General features: G+C 33.0%; 2 protein-coding genes across 3 annotated transcripts; one reads left to right on the top strand and one right to left on the bottom strand.

Moving 5' to 3' along the window:
- Positions 1-1534: 1534 nt before the first annotated feature.
- Positions 1535-9602, top strand: LOC100638887 (uncharacterized). Of its 2 annotated transcripts, none has more exons than XM_020008938.1 (26): positions 1535-1669; positions 3754-3973; positions 4025-4091; positions 4139-4214; positions 4262-4357; positions 5046-5121; positions 5179-5256; positions 6665-6733; positions 6799-6835; positions 7159-7324; positions 7378-7429; positions 7488-7589; positions 7638-7687; positions 7731-7786; positions 7842-7895; positions 7938-8005; positions 8056-8096; positions 8136-8211; positions 8258-8325; positions 8370-8426; positions 8468-8528; positions 8590-8657; positions 8705-8768; positions 8813-8911; positions 8960-9037; positions 9424-9602. In XM_020008938.1, exons 1-26 carry the CDS (start codon positions 1610-1612, stop codon positions 9573-9575), a joined length of 2091 nt encoding a protein of 696 aa, XP_019864497.1. In that variant the 5' UTR covers positions 1535-1609; the 3' UTR covers positions 9576-9602. The 2 variants fall into 2 exon arrangements, with proteins under 2 accessions (XP_019864497.1, XP_003384014.3); XM_003383966.3 differs by lacking the exon at positions 9424-9602 and adding an exon at positions 9087-9270 and having other exon boundaries at positions 1538-1669.
- LOC100638758 (phosphatidylinositol 4,5-bisphosphate 3-kinase catalytic subunit gamma isoform-like) lies at positions 9580-21055 on the bottom strand. Its single transcript, XM_020008937.1, has 35 exons — positions 20829-21055; positions 17904-18151; positions 17565-17846; positions 17441-17510; positions 17116-17397; positions 17026-17054; positions 16907-16967; positions 16790-16850; positions 16667-16715; positions 16511-16624; positions 16256-16453; positions 14870-14966; positions 14737-14809; positions 14609-14693; positions 14379-14553; positions 14206-14324; positions 13959-14151; positions 13465-13841; positions 13328-13409; positions 13200-13262; positions 13053-13151; positions 11974-12093; positions 11732-11826; positions 11475-11568; positions 11355-11411; positions 11189-11295; positions 11081-11135; positions 10881-11015; positions 10727-10837; positions 10581-10660; positions 10457-10532; positions 10217-10318; positions 10107-10172; positions 9965-10060; positions 9580-9901 (listed from the first exon to the last, which is right to left on the bottom strand). The coding sequence occupies exons 1-35, from the start codon at positions 20955-20957 to the stop codon at positions 9716-9718; spliced, it is 4266 nt and encodes a 1421-aa protein (XP_019864496.1). The 5' UTR covers positions 20958-21055; the 3' UTR covers positions 9580-9715.
- Between the last annotated feature and the right edge of the window lie 19 nt (positions 21056-21074).

Below are 21074 nucleotides of genomic sequence, written 5' to 3'. Positions count from 1 at the left end.
ATGATTCATGTTGCAATCTATGTGCAAAGCTCATGTTAAACTAAATGCTACAAGATTACTCACCCAAAATAAATTTAATCAGTGGTTGTAATCACAGTGTCATTGCCATGTAGCTATACCACATTACTTTATGTCATTGTTACAGCTGTTACATTATTTTTCAGTCATATTTTCCATTCTCGCTTTAGGCCACAGATTCAGCTGCATGTGTAGAACCAACAATGCTATTTATTGTACTAAGCTACCTAATTTCAAAAGGATTTTTTTGGCTGTAAATGCCATGCAGACACAGTGCTATAATTTTCCATTCTCCTCGTAAAAATAAAAAGTCTCCATGTGATACAAAAACTAATACAATGTATACTAATAAATTCCTAGGGAAATTTAAGATTGATTATTTCTGTTTTCATAATGCATTCTTTCATTTTTTATCCTTTGACTGGAAATTGCACTGATCTAAATAAGTAACATGTACATTTGTATCATAATTAGTTTGATAAACACAAAAACCAAATCACACATGTAAAAGATAATTAAAAATTATAGTGCTACAGTCTTACATAAAATCACTGACACAAAACAATTGCTTGAAACAAGAGAACACAAGCAGTATAATTTAAATCCAAGTTAATTTTTTTAAGCGTGGAACAAACAATTTCAAAAAAATGTAGTATAGCATTGAGCCTGAGCCTAGGTATAATTAAGTAAAAGGAATTGAAATATTTAAATTCCTTTTATAGGTTCAATCATGGAGAGGCTTAGGCTCAACCATGCACTTAATTCATTTATTCAAGACTTTAGACAAATTCAAACTAACACGATAGCTGAATGAAGATCAATAATGCTTGCACTTATAATGTTATCAGCTAACTGCAAATGCCACACAAAATTTACCATGATGCTTTTTGCAATTCAACATACTTATCGATGTCATATAAAGTAGTCATATCACTCGTATGTAGGGTTGACATGTTGGTGCTAGTTGATGGTGATACAACCAACAAGGCTTAAGATCAAACTGGCCAACATACGAAATTTTTTTGACATTTAGTGTCTACATTCTCATTTTTTGATGTAGCTAGAGTTAATGCAGTAGCAATAATGAGTAATTTAAATTGTAACCACTGTTTGTTGTTGCCATGTCTGCAGTCTATGCAGTCCTTTTTTCCTGATGCAAAAAAATTACTCAACAGTGGTGTCGCAGAAAATTAATAATCAAAACAGTAAGGTAAAAAAATAGAAAAAGATACCCTACCACACAGAAGAGCCTGACCTAAGGAGCTAGATTGGCAGATTACATACTCTCAGATCTTTATTATTTTGCAATTGTCAACATCACAAAAAATTTTGCCAAAATCCTGGCCCAACTTAGCCCGTAAAAATACCTACAAAAAAGAGAGCCATTGATAATGAGCTAATTTATACAACAGCTATTATAGCCTTCTGGTTTGTTTAAGAAAAATGAAATGACACTAATACACTATGCGGGGGAGGCAAAGGCACTGTTTCCATATAAAGACTATAAAAGTTACTTCCGGTTAATTTCGGTTAGCTCGGTGACACTGCCAAAGCCAGTTTGACACTTTCAAAGTTTCATATTACGTTAAAAATGAGTAAGGAACATCAACTCTTAAAATATGCTTCTTCTGGAAACTTATCTAAGTTAGAGGTTAGCTATTTTATAATGTTACTTTGTCGTTGTACTGTAGCTCGTCCTCGAGCTCGTCACCATCAACATGTAAGCTACTGGTGTAGTGTGTATGATAGCACAAAATTAATGCTGTAGATTAGCTAGTCGTGGAATAAGCGTTGTTGGGAGCACCTAGACTACACAGTAGTCAGTACAGTAGTACACAGACTAGAAGCTGTTTGAAGAGGTGGATTGTGAACTCTTTTTGTCAACGTGCTTTTTCATTTTTTTTTCACTTTATGTACGTTTAACTGTAACTAACCTCTTGCTATTTTTGTCATAATTTTAAGGTAAATTTTAGCAATGGAGGTTTGCTTTAATCACTCTCTGTGTTTTTTTTACCTTAAAAGCCTAAGGGTTATGATAAAGTGGGCTTTTGTGATTTCATTGGTAAAATGCAGGCATATGTTATTGTTATCATTGGGACGGAACCAAAGTAGGCACAGAAAGTAAATGGCATTAACATCATTAAAGTAATTTCAGTAACTTTTTTAATGTACATTGATTTACTCAATGCACAATTGTTTTGCGTGAGTATTAATTTATTTCAAGCTTATTTTATAGTTTAGTGATGAAATTAATAGGAATAAAACATATAGCTAAAGAATTGATTGCCAATTTTGACAAATTGACTCTAAAATACATGTAGGTTTGCAAGCTAAATTTTAACCATGTGCATGCTGCTACAGAGATTTGAGAATAAAATTGTCGCAAATGAATCTGAATTAATTTGTCACTACCTTTTAATAATTGGATCAGATAATAGCAAAGTGATTTGGAATACCTTTTCTTGAAAATCTCAATGATCACAATTAATATTTTGCTGATGAAACTCTGCTTCTTAAAATTGGCTTTATTATCTATAGACACTTTTATTGTCTTCATATTTACATTAATTACAATATCGACAGCCATTCTACCTTAGCATAAATGTTTTAGAAAAATGATTAATTGTGGTTGGAAGTTTGTTTTGGCAGCACTTTGTTTTTCCCATACAAAATTTATTTACAAGTAATTTGGCAATGAGCATGCATCTATACTTGAAATTAACTGTAAAACTTCAATACTCTTACCAGTTATCTAGTACACAAATCTAGTTGTTTGAAGTGAAAAGACGTCATGCATGTAGTAATTATAGTTTGTATAATGTAACTATATGCATGTGTACTTTTTGATGATTTGACAACACTGTAAATGTGGATGCCTAAGTTATGAAAGTTTAAATTCTTGCATTATGCCACGCTTTTTTAGACACTTCCAGTAATGACAAATGATAGTTTGAATTAGCCTTAAAAATAACACACATTACAGCAGGGTACATATAACACTAGGGTGGCAAAAATTATGCATATTTATGACTTATTATTATGTATTGATGTTATAGCTTCTTCTTTTGCTATTTTTGATAGCTAAGTTAGTGACATACATGTGCATGTATATATAACATGCATTTAACTGGCAGGTCCATAAAAATTAAATCAAGCTTAATTACTGGACAGTTTTGCAAAATATTTAATTAAAGTGTTCTTAAGAGAAGTGTATAAATAATATGGTAGTTGAAGTGATTTATTCACCACTATGAAGCAGACTGATTGGTCAATTCAAACTGTGCATAGTAGAAGCTTGAATATCAGCTTCCTTTTTTATTATTTTTTTTGAAAGCATACTATAAGCCCTAGTATTAAACCTTTTGACTATTATGTTAGAAACCTCAACCTGTTTTTCTCTCATCATCTAAAATATGATGGAAAGTTATGAAGTGATAAAAAAAGTACAAAAATAGATAATATGGCTATTATTACATTTAGATTTTCGAATTCAATTGCGTCATCTCTAAGTTAGAAGTCACTTATAGTACTTTTGACTAAGGCATGACGTTATTGATAAAATATATGTTCAGCAGTATAGGATTTTCCATTTTGGACTCCCTAATTTTCAACTTGATTAACACTTCAATTTTGCCAAGTATCAGCATGTGCATTGTGTGTACGTACAATACATGTATGCATTTACAACATTTCCTGTGTATCCTACAAATACTTATTTCTGATATTTCACTTTAGAATGTACTTAAAGGAAAATCTAATCTTCTTAAAAGATGGTTATCAAAGGATCGTCTGGATGACTTGGCAGAGGAAGAGGCTGAGGAACCAACTGCTGTCCCTCCAATTCAACGCCGCCCTTCTTTACCTCTTATTGTCCAAAAAGAGAAGTCTGTTCATGTCAATGTTGACTGTTGTAATGAAAATGGCTTAACCCCTCTAATTTTGGCATCACTAAATGGTAACAATTTCTACCCAATAATACATGTATGAAAAAATTATATTTAATTAGGCCATAAAGATGTTGTTGCTATGTTATTGTCTTTTTCTGCTGACATTCATGCTCGAGATTATCAAGGGTCAGCATTATTCTAAAGTTTTTTTGGATACAAAGTTTTTTTTATAGAAACTCTTCTCTTCATATGGCTGCTTGGCAGAACCATTCTGAAGTTGTTGACTTGCTATTACTAAATGGAGCATCTGTATAATTTTAAATACTTTGTATGTGTAAATTTTTTTGATTCCATAGCCTTTGTCAGCAAACAAAGTTGGAGATACTCCACTTCATTATGCTTGTCAGTATTGTTCACCAGGAAAGACTCTTTCTATTATCAAGCTTTTGCAGGTTATATTTCTTTTTATATAATGTGTAACGTTATTTTTGTTAATAAGAGAAACACAGATACTGTAAAACTATTACTACTGTATTACTACATTTTACAGTTAGGGTCACAAAATTTGGCATTAAAGCATTGATATATAAATTTAGGTATTACCGTATAGGGGTTTTATTTTGTTGGTATAAAATTTCGCAAATTCGTCCAGATTTGCCATTTGTTGGTATAAATTTTTGTGAATCCTACCTTCTGCAGTCATTTTTCTTAGTGTGCCACACCTCTTTGTGGAATTTAATTTCGCGAATTTAATGAAAACACAAAATTTGCAAAATTTTTTCTAGTGAAATATAACTCCTATATGGTATTTTATGTTCATCATCAGTAATGCAAGTAATAAATCATATGCATGTACAAATGTATGGTAGCTTAAAGGTATTAGTGACATCATTGACATGTACATGTATACCATTTTTGAGGTGCATGTCTTTCCTCAAGTGCAAAAACAATACAAATGGTACACCTGTGAATATTAAGAATAAAATTTGTGTTAAGTTTTGTAACCTAATTTACTGCATAACATTACAAGGACTTGAACTTTTTCACTAGCATCTGCCATAGCATTTTTCTAGCTGTTTACATACATGTATGCTTATATTTGTATAAGCAAAATAGTTCATTAGTGTATTTTCATTACAGCATGATGCCAGTGTTTTACTAGCAAACAATGCTGGAGACACTCCTCTTGATTTGGCAATCAGGTATAACAAAAAAGGTGAGGCACATGAACATAATGTGTATGAACGTTGTTGCTGTCCAATTTCTTTTTTAGAAGCTGTTGCTGTCTTACTTGATGCAGATTCTGAAACTCTGGCATCTAAGAAAACAATTATTGAAGCTGCAACTAAAGGCAAGTGTATCATATCTAATTGAAGGAGATCATCCACTAGACAACTTCGTTGCCTGTACCTTTTGGTGTGGTTCAGCATGTTGCATGAAATTGAGAATCTCTCTACTTCATGCTTCATCTTGCCGAATATCATCGAAGGTTTAACTGTAAGGTCCAAGCATAGTGCATTTCAACCTTAAATTAACTGATGTAGAAATAGAATACAAACTAATATTCTGGTTGTAAATTTTAGGGTCAATACAACTAAAATTATGCAAGCCAGTAATTTTCAGAATTAAGTATTCACATTCAATGTGTTCATAGAAATGTACACTCATTGCTATAGTTATTATTGCCATTGACTTATACACTACGTATACATTTTATGTGCAGTTAATTTACATGAATAATGTGAAACTGTGCATGTGCATGTATTAATGGCACCATTCATTACTAGAGATTAATTGACCAGTAAAGTTTGACCAAAACCATCATTACAACACACTTTGTATTCATTTCTTTTTTATATTCAGACTAATAGCTACTAAGTATGATAAAAGTAGCTTTAGCATAGCCTGAAGCAGGCAAGGATGCTTCTGCTTTTGAATTATCATTATTTGCTTACCTATGCCCAATACCTGCTGGTTCATTCCATCATGCAACTTCCTCTAATGATTCGCTTCCAGTACTTGAATAAGATTTATTCACTGTAGTCTGTTCTCAGCTTTCCTGTAATTTAGTTTATAACTTCCTTTTTTCTTTCTATCATTTAAATTTTAAGTGTTATTTAAGTTTTCTTGTGTTAATGTTTTTACTAGCTACTTTAATTGCCTATACATCCTTCTCGCTAAGACTATGGGAGGAATTGTATGCCTTTTGAGCATTATTTCTGCATCTTAATTACCGTGTAGTGGGTAATTTTGGAGGAAATAAATTTTGGTATATTGATAGGCATTTACTAAAATAAAACCCACCATTTTTGTACCATTGTGCACATTTTTGATTGCACATGGTCACAAATTCACCAAATTAAAACCCGCAATATCCAAAGTTTTAGGAATTTGCCAAAATTTCTCTCCTATACCTTATATGCCATATACATGTATTTTGTGGGGATTTAATTTTGCGTTTTAAAAAAGATTGTGATATTAAAATCTGCAAAATAGCTTGCTGATTGTATAATAAGTGTGATTATAATTACATTAATATCATGAACTTGTACAAAAATGCAGCCAAATAGCAAAATTTTATACCCTTGAAATATTTGGTGTATACACAGTACTACCAAATAGTTCATAACTTTGTCCACTTTTTTCGTTTGATTTTGTTCCCATTATTAACACAAAAGTAAGTTGTAAGAAAGTATTAATGTACAAAACTCTCTTTACTGTTTAATTTATGTCAAATTTGTTATTAATTTTTCATGCAGGTCGAGGAGAAGTGCTTGTACTTTTATTAGAATCAGGGATTGATCCAAATTGTGTTGATGAGCAATCTGGTATTACTACTACATATTATCAGTTACCCATTTTAATGTGTAACTTATTATAATTTTTTAATTAGGAAAGATGCCTCTTCATGAATCAGTTAAATATTTCAGGTATTTTACCAGCAAAACATGCTTCATTATGTATACTTAAAGCCATTATGTTAGTGCATGTTAATATATATACTTTTTATTTTAATGATAGTACATGTACATACATGGAATTTTGATTAGTATTTTGCCATATTTTGAGCTTGTAAAATTTAGTTTTTATTGGAATTGATTATTTTAAATAGCATATTATTTAAGATACATACATGTAAGTACAGCATAGTGTTGTCTATGTATTGGCAATAGCTTTTAAGTAACTAAATTTTATTATTGTATAGCATATAATTATTATAACGTTCCGATATCATGGATACAATGAAATGTAGGAAAGAGGCATTTGAAATATTGTTACGTTTTGGAGCTCAGGCTGGAATGAGAGATGGAGCTAATGAATCTGTTATTGATATCATCCGCAAGCACCCTGAGCATAGACAAGATGATTTCATGAAGCTTATTAAAAAATACCATGGGCAAAAACCTCAAGTGGCACGAGTAAACATTTCTATAAATTTTTTCCAAATAATGTTTAATATAATTACATGTAGGCACATCTGGAAAAATCACAAAGTGTTAATGATGACACTACTGATGTTACATGTAAATTATTTTTATTGATGTTATATATTTTCAATGTATGTATTGTATATTTGTATAGTTACTCATTTACTTTTGAAGAACCATGTACAATGGTTAAAAAATGACAGTGAACATTGTAGTGCTGCTACAAAAAAGCATCCTGTAACAAATATACTTGATGGTAATTGTGTGTGTAATTTATTGATTTTTTTTCTTTATTTCACATTAGTTGACCCATTTAGTTACTGGATGATTCCAGCCCCAGGAGCATACAACTGGGTAAATCAATTTTATAGTTTAAAGCCAAATGGTTTTTGTTTAGGTAGCATTTGACCTAGGAGCTAATTATACACTTACTGGAGTGAGAATTTATGGATGGTAATTGAATTTCGTTATTATCTTTATTGACATGCATGTATGCACTGCTTAATAGGGGCAACAAGACAATGATATATTCCTTTGCTGTTGAAAGTGCAAATTCGCTCAAGTATAATTTATTTTGCAAGCATTTTGTTTCATAATTTTGTAGTGGCCCATGGACAGCTGTTGGGAAATACAAAGCTGACTTGGTTGGTCCAGAAGACATGAATCTTCTTCGTAGGTTTTCATAGTAGCCAATGAGCTCATTTTTATACGTATTTTTCCAGCTGAAGGCCAAGATTTTAAAGGTTTTTATGCAACTTCTCAAGTGAGGCAAAATGTTTCGTGCAAAAATCACCTTTTTTAGTTTTGGCGTATTGTAATTGCTGACAATTATGGAGATCAATTTACTATTGTATCAAGTGTTCAGTTTTATGGGTTTGGTAAAAAAATTAATAAGGTTACCTGCTTTTTATTTTTTATTATTAGAGCAAGAACTTATTCCTTGGTTCAAGCAAATGAATTTATTGAAATATGTAAAAACATTTGCAGAGAAGGTGACTTTTTATTTAAACTGGTATCCGATTTTCATGTTGTTTAGGGGTACAACCAATTAAGTGAAGTGGCCATTGCAACTGATGAAGCATTAAAAGCCTTTGTGAGCTTACAATAAATGTGCATATATTATACTTTTTTAAGGTTCATAATGAAGGTGATCGATTGAAAATATTGACTGAATCCAAAAAGCTCCTTGGAAAATGTATGAATAATTATAGTACATGTGCTAAATTGTAACACATTTCTTACTTTTGTGTCATAAGATTATCCCCCAGCGAACCTCCGTTGGGCTGTACCACCCCAGACCAGTAACATTATTGAAAATAAACAAGTAGTTTTATAGCTGTTATCTACTTCAATTGATTCGTTTATATGTAGATGCCAGAATTTTCAGTTATGAGTGATGCTTACACTGTGGGAGAACTTATTCTTCGAGTACATGGTATATAGGCAATAAAGATTGAATGATGCTGTCATGTTTTGCAGGTGGGGGTCAAATATTTGGTAGAAGTAAAGCATCACTTATTCCTAAAAGCAATGGCTATTATTCTCGAGCCACGTTTTCTAATGTAGCTATTTATCCTGGTAACCTTTATGACTAATAACAACTTTGTTGATTCCTTCACCTCATAGCTGGCAGCTACACTTTAGAAGTACAGAGCAGTGTTGATCCCACTGTAAACTTGGTATTAGATAAGCAAATAGTTGTTGGTATGATAATTATTATAATCATTGTATTCATTGTATGTTACTATTTTAGATCTACCTGCAAAAAGGCATTCTGAAATTAACAGGCTGTTTGATGATTTCGAAAGCATGATGAACTTTTAAATCAGTAGTGAACTTTTTATCATTTGCCATTAGTAGATCATAGAATGTGTTTTACTCCATGAAAATTTTTAATAACATTCAATTTATAGTATTAAATCAACACATAATAATCGTAATGATGCTAAAATAATGCAATGATTCTCATTAATTTCTCACAATTAACAAGAAGCGTTGATTCTAGTGTAAATTTGGTATTAGACAAGCAAATAGTTGTTGATATAATAATTATTATGATCATTGTATTCATTGTATGTTACTATTTTCAGATCCACCTGCAAAAAAGCATTCTGAAACGAACAAGCTGTTTGATGATTTCAAAGCATATGAATTTTTAAATCAGTATATAGTGAACATTTTATCATTTTTGCCTTTAGTAGTTCATAGAATGTGTTTTACTCCATCAAAATATTTTCAATAACTTATTCAATTTACAGTTTCTATTAAATCAACACAGAATAATCATAATGATGCTAAAATAATGCAATGGTTCTCATTGATTTCTCACAATTAAAAACAAGATAAAAAGACATTTGAACATTAATTATAATAATAATAAAGTTATCGATGAACCCAGTTATGGGCTAACCAACTCAATTGAGTGCTCCACTGCAACCTTAAACATTTTTGAATCTGTTGTCGAAAATGATCAGCAGCTTGCTCTTCATTCTTTCCAAGCACAAGTACACTCTTTAAATAATCTAAATCTTCCACACTACGGAGCTCTGGAATGCCTGTACATTTCATCTACAAGTACATGTAAGCAAAATAATGTAAAGTTATTATAATTAATAATTATAATACATTTACCATAGAAAATAAGTTGATGAACAGATTAGCATTTTTCCGAATGATAAGATATGCTCTAACAGCAATTTCTTCAAATTTCTTAAAATTTTCTGATGTCTAAAAAATTAATCAATTCTTAAATTAACAAAAACCGATATTGTACCCTTTTGCCTAAAACATATTCAAAATCAGGTGTCAGAACAAAAGGGGCTCTGTCACGATTAACTCCCTAATGATGAAATTCAAGACCTACAATACAAATAAACAGCCTACCAAAAATGCTTTTGTATTGCCCAAAAAATGTCCAAAATCAATATGAAACAAGTTACCACTGACAGTCAACATTATGTTATCATTATGACGATCACCAATTCCCTGTATGGAAAGATAAAGGATACACTTGTGCACTTGCAGTATGTACATGTATATTTACATGAATATAATGTGCATGCATACATGTATATGCATGTATACATGTACATACATGCATATGCATATTATACATGTACTTACAAGGACATAAGTTGCCACGCAATAGCCAGCACAAGAATAAACAAAACGCTCAATAGCTTGCTCAAAATGTTTAGGGCTATATTGAATAGAACATGTAGCGATGTTTAATTATGACAATCAATACTTTGGATTCTTCTTTTTTAACCATTCATACAATGGCTCATCCTTCAAAGTAGAAAAACTCCCTCCATGATGAAGTTGTATCTTGAGAAAATAAATAAATACCACTCTTGTACACATACATGTACATGTACAAGAATTGAAATTTACCTTAGCAACAGTCTCAGCATCCTGGACAACTTCAATCATTCCCATTTCATTTCCAGTCGCAACACAACCATATGGAATGATGTACAAATCAAGCCCTTCGCTTTGCCATAACTATTTATGTATAGAGTAATGAAAAAACAGTTATTATACATACAGAGTCCATTATTGTTAACATCTGCAATGTAAGCATGTCCTGTCGCAAGTCATCACCATGTTTAGCTATCACTTTAATAGGTTTCTGTGTAGTCGACGATGGATCCATATTCATAAATTCAAGCCACAAAGGGGTCTAAATAGAATTTAAAGTCATTTACAATTACTTACAAATACAACTATACATGTACATGTATGTACCTTCTTTGAGTCCATAACGCGACACTTTTCAACTTGTAAATTTCCCATTCGTAGACTAGAAAAAATTCATAAATACTTCTACGAGTAGCAATAATGTAACTAATGTACCTTGGATCAAATGGAGGAGCAAAATATTCTGGTAAATTTTGCTGACTAAGATCAGCCTTAGCATAGTCTGTAGCACTACCTTTATGCTTCTCCATATGTTTCTTCAGCTAAGAATTTTACAAATAATGTAATTACTACATACATGTACATATATATCATGTCTTACTCCTGATGCAATAGACATAATATCCTGTACAGCTTGATGTTGTTTCTGCAATTCAATCTAACATACATGTACATGTAAAATCAAAATCACAAAATACTCATTAGATTATAAAAGGCTTACGAATATATTTTTGCCACATCCCTTTAAAAAGGCTTCCAGTAAAATACCAAACCGTTGTGAAAACTGTGGAGAATCCATCTCAGATCGAAGGTACCTGCAAGATACAGTATGAATCTTGTTTGATTACTGTTTGCTACCAAATTAAACACAAATTTCAAAATGTAAAGGTAAATGTAGATGTACATGTAGGTGTATTCTCACTATCATCATGCATTTACAATAAAAAAATAACAATGCATTATATACTTCAAACTTACCAGAAGAAAAAATGACCAATTCGTTTACTCAAAAGAGCCCTCTTTAAAAGAAATCTAGCAAGGGCACTATCATGATAAGGCTCAAATTTCAGTACCTAGAAATTATGCAGTAATTTTTTTCAGTAGAACAAAACAGACAAAAGGCAGAAACATACATTATGTGCATGTGTGCATGAAAATTCTCCTTTCATTAAAAAATCATTTTGTACTTTTAAACATACATGTAAGTTCACAATACATACCTGAACTAATTGCAGTAAGAACACTAACACTTCATCATTAGTCAGTCTCGACAATCTTGCAACAGCCATTGTTCGTACCTTCTCATCCGCAAAATGATAATCCAATAACTCAAGGCCAACCTACATGTATTTTTGAAATATGTGTACCGTATAGTGGAAAATTTTCGTGGCCCAAAATTTTCGTGGATTTTGCGTTTTTTTCCAAACCCACAAAAATAAAATCCGCGAAAATCGATTTTATACAGTTTAAGAGGCCAAATTGTAGAAAACCACAAAAATTAAAGCCACAAAATTGATTTTTGGACAGATCCACGAAAATTTCGGGCCACAAAAATTTTCCGCTATACGGTGTGTTTTGTAATTGGAACTAAATGTGTCATTACATAACTTAAGTTGCTTGTGTTTTCATGTAAATAGTGCAACTTTAATAGTGCAAGTATAATTTTAGTAATGGAGGTGATGTAATCTTGAGGAACAGTGAAACACGCTCGGGAACAGCCTTCAAATTCACATAGTTTATGGCACCCTCACTACCATTATCAACTAGTACAAGCTTGTGCTACCGTATACTGGGCAATTTTCAAGTAGCCAAATTTTCGCAAATTTCGCGTTTTTTGCTCCGTCGCGAAAATAAAAATCACAAAATTCTAAATTTCCATTGCCACGTGGTGGAGTTGACAGGCTATTCACGAAAATATTATTTCGTGAAATCTTACAAATGCAAAATTCGCGAAAATTTAGCGACACGAAAATATCCCAGTATACGGTAGTTGATAATGCAGTGAGGGTGCCATAAACTACAGTATGTGAATTTGAAGGCTGTTTCCGAGCAGATTACAATGTACATGTATGTCACTCCATTATTAGCATGTCGCTTAGGACACTGGGTAATAATATCTTTCAGGTTGTAATTATGCACTTAATGATAGTGAATATAGTATTAGTTTTAGACTTTCATCAAATATTCTAGGAGCTATACACCAACATGTATAGTAAAAACACACTTTAAATATGCACATTGTACTACATGCACATGTATATGCACATAAATAATCTAAAACATTCAGAACATTACTTACTTCCATTGTAATAGGTGACCACAACTGTAACAGCTTATGAGTTTCAGTAACTTGTTCTAGACTAGCCCAATCAACACATTGCAAGAATTTTGGAAGAGCCTTAATAATTATTATAATAGCAGTACAATCATTTGTCAAAAAACTTACCTCTGGGCTATTAGTCAACTGATACCTAAACTTCCATAATAACTCCTTTTCAACCTTGTCTAACTATACATACATGCATGCACAAGCAAAAAGAATATAATTAAAATGCCTTTAATAAAAGACAATACATTAGCCAAAGGATCACTTGATATTGACTTTTCAAGTTCACTTCTGAAAGGAGAGCTCTCTTTGTGGGGCTGATTAACTTGACTATATGTATGTACACATGTACAGACAATAAATAAATAATGAACAAAAATAATACCTGATTTCTTCATCTCCCCAACCCTCAGTGGGACATGCAACAGGATGTAGGTATGTATCTAATTCAATAAAAAGAACAGCTGCTGTATTTCCATCAGGATTAACAGCAGTAGATCCAACAGGAGACATTCCTCCCCAACGTCCCTCACCACCAGATGTACTATAAGGCCAAAGATTAAGACGAAGCACACCTTGCCTTAACAAGGCTCTGTGATCCAGGATTTGCATGTTAACCCAATGAAGTGGGCGGTCAGCTTGAATGTTGTCTCCCCTGAGGGTATTCTGCTTTACAAAATCCTTCTTACTCCAAGTACTTGAACGCTTTCGGCTGTCATTACGACGAACTCCACCACTGACAGCAAAACAGAGCCTTGCAGCCTACATATGTGTACAAATACACAGTGACACAGTGTACATGTAATTGTTGTTCCTAGCCACAGTAACATTGCTATACATGTCCCTGGACACACGTACTGCATGTACATGTACACTCACTTTTGGTAAATTCTTAACTGCAATATTAAAAACCAGCCACTGGTTCCAACGGGGATATTTACATGCAGTAATTTCATGTGTAGAGAGAGTTCGGCAAAGTTCTTCACCACCATGGAAAACAGCCACATCAACATAAATAACATCAAAATCAGGAGAACAATCCCGTAAATTATCAAGACCCAAAATTCTCACTCTAACAATGGAATCTTCATTATGATCATGTACTAAATACATACGTTGTAAATACCTGAATTTATGCTGTAAATCCCACATTGACATTGTAAACACTTGAGAGTGTTCTTTACCAAGAGCTGACAACTCTTCATGTGTACCAGTTAGTCCAGTAGATTCATCAATCAAGTCCCACTAACAAATTTTTTGCCATAAGTACATGTACAGTACATGTATATCAAAGCTTACATCAGGGAAATGCTGTGGTAGATCATCCTTTGGGTCAGACCTTCTTACAAGAGCTAATACTATGTCCCGTCGTTTGCTTAGTGCTTTTACAATTGGTGAAAAATCTATCAGTTCAAAATTTCCATGAATGAAAGAGCTCCTTCCAGCAACTTTCAAAACATAGTCACTGATGTTGCTATTATGTGCATGTACGTGTGATCAATATTGTAATCATCTAATGACATTCTTACCAATGCTCTGGTAAACCTAATCTTTTTCTCTTGTGTGGTTCAGTGGGAAATACGGTTGGTAAAAAGTCATCAGCAACTGTATTGACTAAAAGAAAATTAACTAAACATCAAATAAAATAATAACATACCATCTACTTGAAACGTCTGAGAGGCTCCACTTTCATAATAAACTTTTACAAGCAACTTATTCTCTTCACCAATCTATAATGTATATAGGGAAAAGTAGAACATTGCACATGTTGATGTATTGCAACATTTTACCATAGCCTTCACATGTGGTGGCAAAGGAGTAAATTGGACTTCTACTTCCATTGAATACATAGCTGGATCTCGCTGCTGAACAGCCTTCTGACGCTCACTAATTTACATAATTATAACAGAAAATGAAACAATAAGCTTTTTGATATGCATAGTATAATTGTGTACATGTATAACAGCAGCACAGTCAGCCAGCTATGCTCACAATAGGAGCATTTCAACAAACTGTATTCACTAAAAGTTAACTGAACCTCAAATAAAATAAACACACACTATCACAATAGATGAACATTGTACATGTACATGTATAATGTACATGCATGTATCTACATGTACCTACTTTTATTTACTACTACTATTGCTTTTTTACACAAAAATATGTAAGTATGCATGTACACGTATATTTGTAGTTAATATACATTTTTAAATGTAAATTAAAAGCAAAAACTGTGTTTTATGACACAGCTCCATAACCTTATTGTCTGAAATTTTTGCAATTGTACTATGACAACTGCAAATTCTCAATTATTTTTTATGAATTAAAAATATTCATTGAAATTACAAAAATAAATGACAATGGAAATATGAAATCATGCATGTACAGTGTACAATGTAGTGAATGTACAGTAGGGCGCCTTTTTTCGAGAGTAGTAAATTTTTCCAATTTTGCAATTTTTTAAAATAGTTATTCACAAAAAATACTTTCATAAAAATTAAATTACGGTACAAGATGGCAGATAGCATAAATTCGTAAAAATTAAAACCACAAAATAGATTTTAAAGCAAATTCTCAAAATTTACAGCCTTCAAAACAAAGGCGACCTACAGTATGTAACGTAAATCATCATTATTCTAGGATGAGTGCAACAAGCTTTCAGCTGCAGCCTTTTCATGGACTTCTGACAAATTCATGCATCAACTGATACAATGATTTTACATTGTACATGTACATGTACATTGACTACATTAAAGAAGCAAAAATGACTATATACATGTACATGTGAACCTAATGTGGATTTAACAATAATCATTATTAACTAAATTACAATTGTTCACAGCATACATGTACATGTAAATACATACAATAAAGCCTATACAAAGCCAAACAAACCACACATAACAAATGTCCCCATAATATTAATATTTCTATATAAATGCAGCTACATGTAGCTAGCACAAAAACTACTATTCTAGTAGTGTTAATACATGTACAAATAAGTGTACAGTAAATCGCATAAATGAAAAACATTTATAAACATTTGTAGACTTTCTCAAGGTCAATGTAAAATACATGTATTGTAACTGAATTAACCAAAAACTGATTATTATTTCAACTTATAACAAATTTCTTTGTGATAATGATAATTGTAACACATGCAATCTACTTACGCAACCATCTTTCTTCTAGTAATATCTAGCTCATCATTATTAGCAAACTGTAGCTGATAGAGTCCAATGCCAATCATTGAGCTAATGGCCATGTTCAAGGTCTTCTCTTCCTTGCTCTCAGCTCTTTTTGTCACCACAGATAGTTGACCTTTCTGTCGTTTTTCCTGACGCCAAAGTTGAGCCACAGTTGTTGTTTGACTAAGAAAATAATTAAAACACATGGAAATGCAAAACCTTGAAAAAACTGGTACATACAATATTTGCTGCTCATCATACAGCTCATATACACTAGAATTCATTTCATATGTCAGGGTAAACTTCTCAGGATCCCACAGAGAATCACATTCTTGGGTAACATGGCCTTCATCCCTAATGTCACTAAATAGAAAATGTTGCACAAAAACTTCATACCTCAGGAGTCTCCAAAGAGATTGCTTGATTTGAGTAACAGTGTTATCACCTGCATTATAATAAATGATATTCTTTGATGCAATATAAGTGTACAGTGCATTACAGTGACATCACATACTGTACCTCTGATATCCATAGTAAGAATGATATTAGCAACCACTATATCAAAATCAACAACAAACAACTACATTAATAATGAGATCATAAATTGAAGTATACTCGATCTATAATTGTACTGACTTTGATGCTACCATAAACCTTGGTATGCTGTGGGCTAATCACAGTTGAACCATTACGTTTCCTACATGACAAAATGAATAATAATAATGACACATACACGTACCAACGAATTAACTTACGCTCTAAAAGTAGTTCTATTAAATGACCCCTATGACAAATACAAATGTAAATGTATATCACACCAAAAAGTAAATAGTAAATATAAAAACCTGTGCATTCAAAAGAGGTGATGGTAGGTTCAATACTGTATCATCATTGACAGGTAGTGGACTCAGAGTTGCCATTGCTGAGGCTCTACGTGAACTTAATTTTACTTTTCTTGAACGTAATGCTGACGATTGTTTTGCAGGAGTATCAGGAGGAGTGTTTTCTTCACAAGTAGGTAAAAGATTATTATCATCCACACCAGAAGTTTTGACAACTGTCTCTTGCTCTTCATCACATGTGCTATGTCTTATGTATACCCTTGGAGGATGTTGTACTTCACTTTCCTACACATCAAAATGACAAATTAAAATTAAAACACAACTTTACCTGACTGCTTTCACCCCCATGACTAAATGCATCAGAATCATGTAGTCCATCTTTTCCACCAAGTTTCCTACTACATGTACATGTACATACTTTAAATACAACATTGAAAAATATAAAGGCAAACCTCAAAACTTCAGATGCTTCTGATCCATACGACTGAATAGAACCAGTTTCGTCAATCATTGACATAGAATTAGAAAAAACTCTTTGAAGAGATTCTTCAGGCAAATTAAGTGAACTAGTGCCTTCACTTAAAGACATTACATCAGTTGAACCATACATGCGCTGTGACATATTATTGTCATATTCCTTCCTACCAGCAAGAAATATCATATGCTCTGAACTCATTCCCTTAGAACTAAGGGAGAGTGAACGAACAGGAGGATAGGGAGCACTATTTTTCACACTACATGTACAGTATATAGTGCAATAAAGGAGATAATAAGATTTAGTTTACACTAACCTACTACCAATTGTTTCTCTTCTTCTCTTGATTCGAGAGTCAATGTCAACTTCAATGGCGGAGCGAAAAATGGAAGATTCAAGGAACAAAGTAGGTGGATCTTTCAGAGAAGCTGTGCTTATATAGGAAATATTCTTAAGCTGAGTAGAGAGTGAAAATTCCTCTGATTTATCAACTGAAAAGACATGAAAGTCTTGAGTATCAATTAAGTCACTATCAGTTTCTGGTAAAGTTATTTTACAATCTCCCTAACAATGAAACACATTTTCATGATGGTGAAGAGACAATCATATATCCTGTTTGTGGCAAACTTTAAAAAATAAAGGGAGATATACATATACATGTATACATAGTGCAATTATACTGTAGCATAGGAGAAGGCAAACATACATGTACACGCCATAAATAGCTTGTATACAAGGCCCAAAATTCTCATACCGTACTAACGGGTTATTAAGCGTAGGCGCTTATGCAGAAAATGACAGAAAAACGGGCACTTAATAATGACTCTGCGCTTAATAAATACAGTAGGTGTGGTTTACAATAATAATTAATTAATCACTTTACTGGCTTTACAATGGCAGGTGGTGAAGAATGATCTTTTGACAGTCTGGTTCGTGGCCACAATGCTTATAAAAAGTGTCTGGACTCCTACTGCTTTAACTCCTACTGCTTGGACTCCTACTGTTTTGTACTGCTCTTAAGAAACCCATGCTAAGAGCTACATTGAGCTAGGCGCCTAATAAGAACTAGGCGCTTAACAACAAAGGGCACTTAATAACCTATTAGTACAGTATAACATATTTCAATACTTATGCTCACTAGATGCAATGAAATGATAATGATATACCATAAATCCAGACCATTTTGATCAGAAAATAAATTGAATAATGATTTGAATTTTTAGATAGTCATCATTATCCAAATAACTCTCATTTTCATTATAAGCTACATGTAGCTCCTCTAGAACCTGGCAGCTTATTTTAACTAGAAAGTATTGGTAGAGAGTAGAGACTAAAGAGGCATGAGCAGAAGTTCAGGGAAGCTACGAGAATTATAAAGAAAGAACTGAAGCTGGAGTAAAAGTCATGGATATAAACTAGATATTCTTTTAAAACAAATATAAAGTAGTTAATTTCTTAAATAATCTGAAAAATTAAATTTTTTGAAAATTTCTCTATTTACAATAAAGATACAAGAGTATAGGTTTACGGTAGAGCTACAAACACCTGTAAGTAGGTACACATGCATGTACAATTGTACATGCCGGTACACCATGCATTCAATTTTCTACCTACTAATCACGTCTAGTTATATTTCGCATGCACAAGCACATGTACATGTGCATTGTACGACTTGCATGTACAATACATGAATCGCATCTTGCTAAGGAATAATAATTATGCTCTTCAATACTAAATAAAATTTGGAACTGCATTTTGTACATTATTTAATATACAGTACATAATACATGTAGTATACATACCTACAGCACTGCACTAGTGGGTCAAAAATAAGTTGGCAGGCATCACATTTAAGTTGACTATAAGTTTGCTATAATTTGTATTATAGTGTATTGTATTCATAGAAAAACATACTAATTGTCAACTGATATTCTCCTTTTTCAAATGTCACCAAAATTTTTTGGGGGAAGTACATGTATGTGTAACTTGTGTACATGTAAATTCAAACATAATGTGGTGGCTTAATTATTTTATGTGATGACTTATCTACATATGTATGTTTTAATTGTGTTCCCCCAAAGTTTACTCTAGTTCAGCAATATGTCTGTCAGCCTATTGCTGACACGTCCAGCTTCAGTCATATTTCGTCATTACTATCTAATATCATCTAGAATGGCAAAGGAGTAGCACATATACTATACGTAAGCAGGTACCTGTAGCACTAAATTAACATACACAAACAGGCTGCCATTGAGGCACCACATTGCCTTTTTCTTTGATAATTATCTATACTTTTCTGTGATGACAAAAAGTGATCACAGTATCAGGTACAATTCTTATACTATTTTGTTTACCAAGTGTATGGTGTTCCTAACAACAAAACTGACATAAACCTATTTAGTCTTGCCACACCCCTTTGCTACCTTGGAGGAAGGGTCTGGAGACACTCGTAGTAAAAAATGTTGCTATATGCAGAGAAATCTATGTCCCAATCAGATTGCTCGAACCACGTGTAGGACAAGTAGTCATGTAACCAAAGAGCTCTTCTAAGATAAAAGAGGAAGGAAGATTGAGGACCAAATAAAGGTAGGAAGGAGCCTATAACACTTCATCGATTTCTTTCTCAAGGTTTAAGAGAAGCATTATTATGCTGGTTACTACAATGACGCCATCGCATTTATAACACAATAATACTGTCACGTGTTACAATAAAACTTCATCAATAAAAAGGAAATGTTATGGCACTCTGTGATGAGTTGCTGCTATCAAATCTGCAAGAGATGTCAAAGAGGCTTATCCTTATCTTCTTTTAGAATCTCTTTCAGCTGTTTTGACTGATGTAGTCTCTTCTGTCACATGACGTAGAGCCAACCACGTGCTCTTCTTTGCACACATTTTAGATGGCATGCAGTGTCTCCAAACCCTTCCTCTGCAGGTAGCGAAGGGGCAGGGTGAGACTAACACTTATTTACATTAACTATTCACCAAAATAGACTAAGACACAAAATAATTATACAACATGTAGTTGTACTTATAGAAAGATTCCTAATTCCAGATGACAGGAACGAAGGTGTATCAGGCCCTCCCACAATGCATGATATGTACGTGTACATCCCAGAATGACCAGGAAAACAAACCTATCTCATTTGCTTACACTTATTAAGAACAAAACAGAGGCTCTGGGGACTATAGCACACATGTCCTAGATACAGCCCCAGAACTAACAACAAAAAATGCTCACTTCCAACGCCTTTAGAGAAACGTCAAGGAATTCACCCAGTGTTACTTCCAAATCTGTCACTGGTATATCTTCAAATGTCTCTCCTGAACTCAAAGAGAGCAACACGGTCAGAATGGATGGTTCCGACATTATTAAAAGCAAGACAAAGCGAGCAAAGAACCAGTCAACCAGAGGGACGAGAGTCAAGTCAGTCAACCACTATTAACAAAGAGGCGTGGTCAGCACTGCCCCAGGCACCCCCTCCCA

This window comes from Amphimedon queenslandica, unplaced genomic scaffold, assembly GCF_000090795.2.
Source record: "Amphimedon queenslandica unplaced genomic scaffold, v1.1 AMPQUscaffold_13504, whole genome shotgun sequence".
In the NCBI taxonomy this organism is placed as follows: domain Eukaryota; kingdom Metazoa; phylum Porifera; class Demospongiae; order Haplosclerida; family Niphatidae; genus Amphimedon; species Amphimedon queenslandica.
Note: the sequence above shows the minus strand (reverse complement) of the source record. Positions and strands in the feature narration are given on the sequence as shown.

Coding starts and splice junctions, on each gene's coding strand:
- LOC100638758 (XM_020008937.1), bottom strand. CDS start 20,957: ATGTCGGAACCATCCATTCTGACCGTGTTGCTCTCTTTGAGTTCAGGA. Junction 17,055..17,115: donor CACCTCTTTTGAATGCACAG/GTTTTTATATTT, acceptor TATTTGTCATAG/GGGTCATTTAATAGAACTAC. Junction 11,296..11,354: donor TTATGTCTATTGCATCAGGA/GTAAGACATGAT, acceptor TAAAATTCTTAG/CTGAAGAAACATATGGAGAA.
- LOC100638887 (XM_020008938.1), top strand. CDS start 1,610: ATGAGTAAGGAACATCAACTCTTAAAATATGCTTCTTCTGGAAACTTA. Junction 1,670..3,753: donor GAAACTTATCTAAGTTAGAG/GTTAGCTATTTT, acceptor ATTTCACTTTAG/AATGTACTTAAAGGAAAATC. Junction 7,787..7,841: donor GGAGTGAGAATTTATGGATG/GTAATTGAATTT, acceptor ACTGCTTAATAG/GGGCAACAAGACAATGATAT.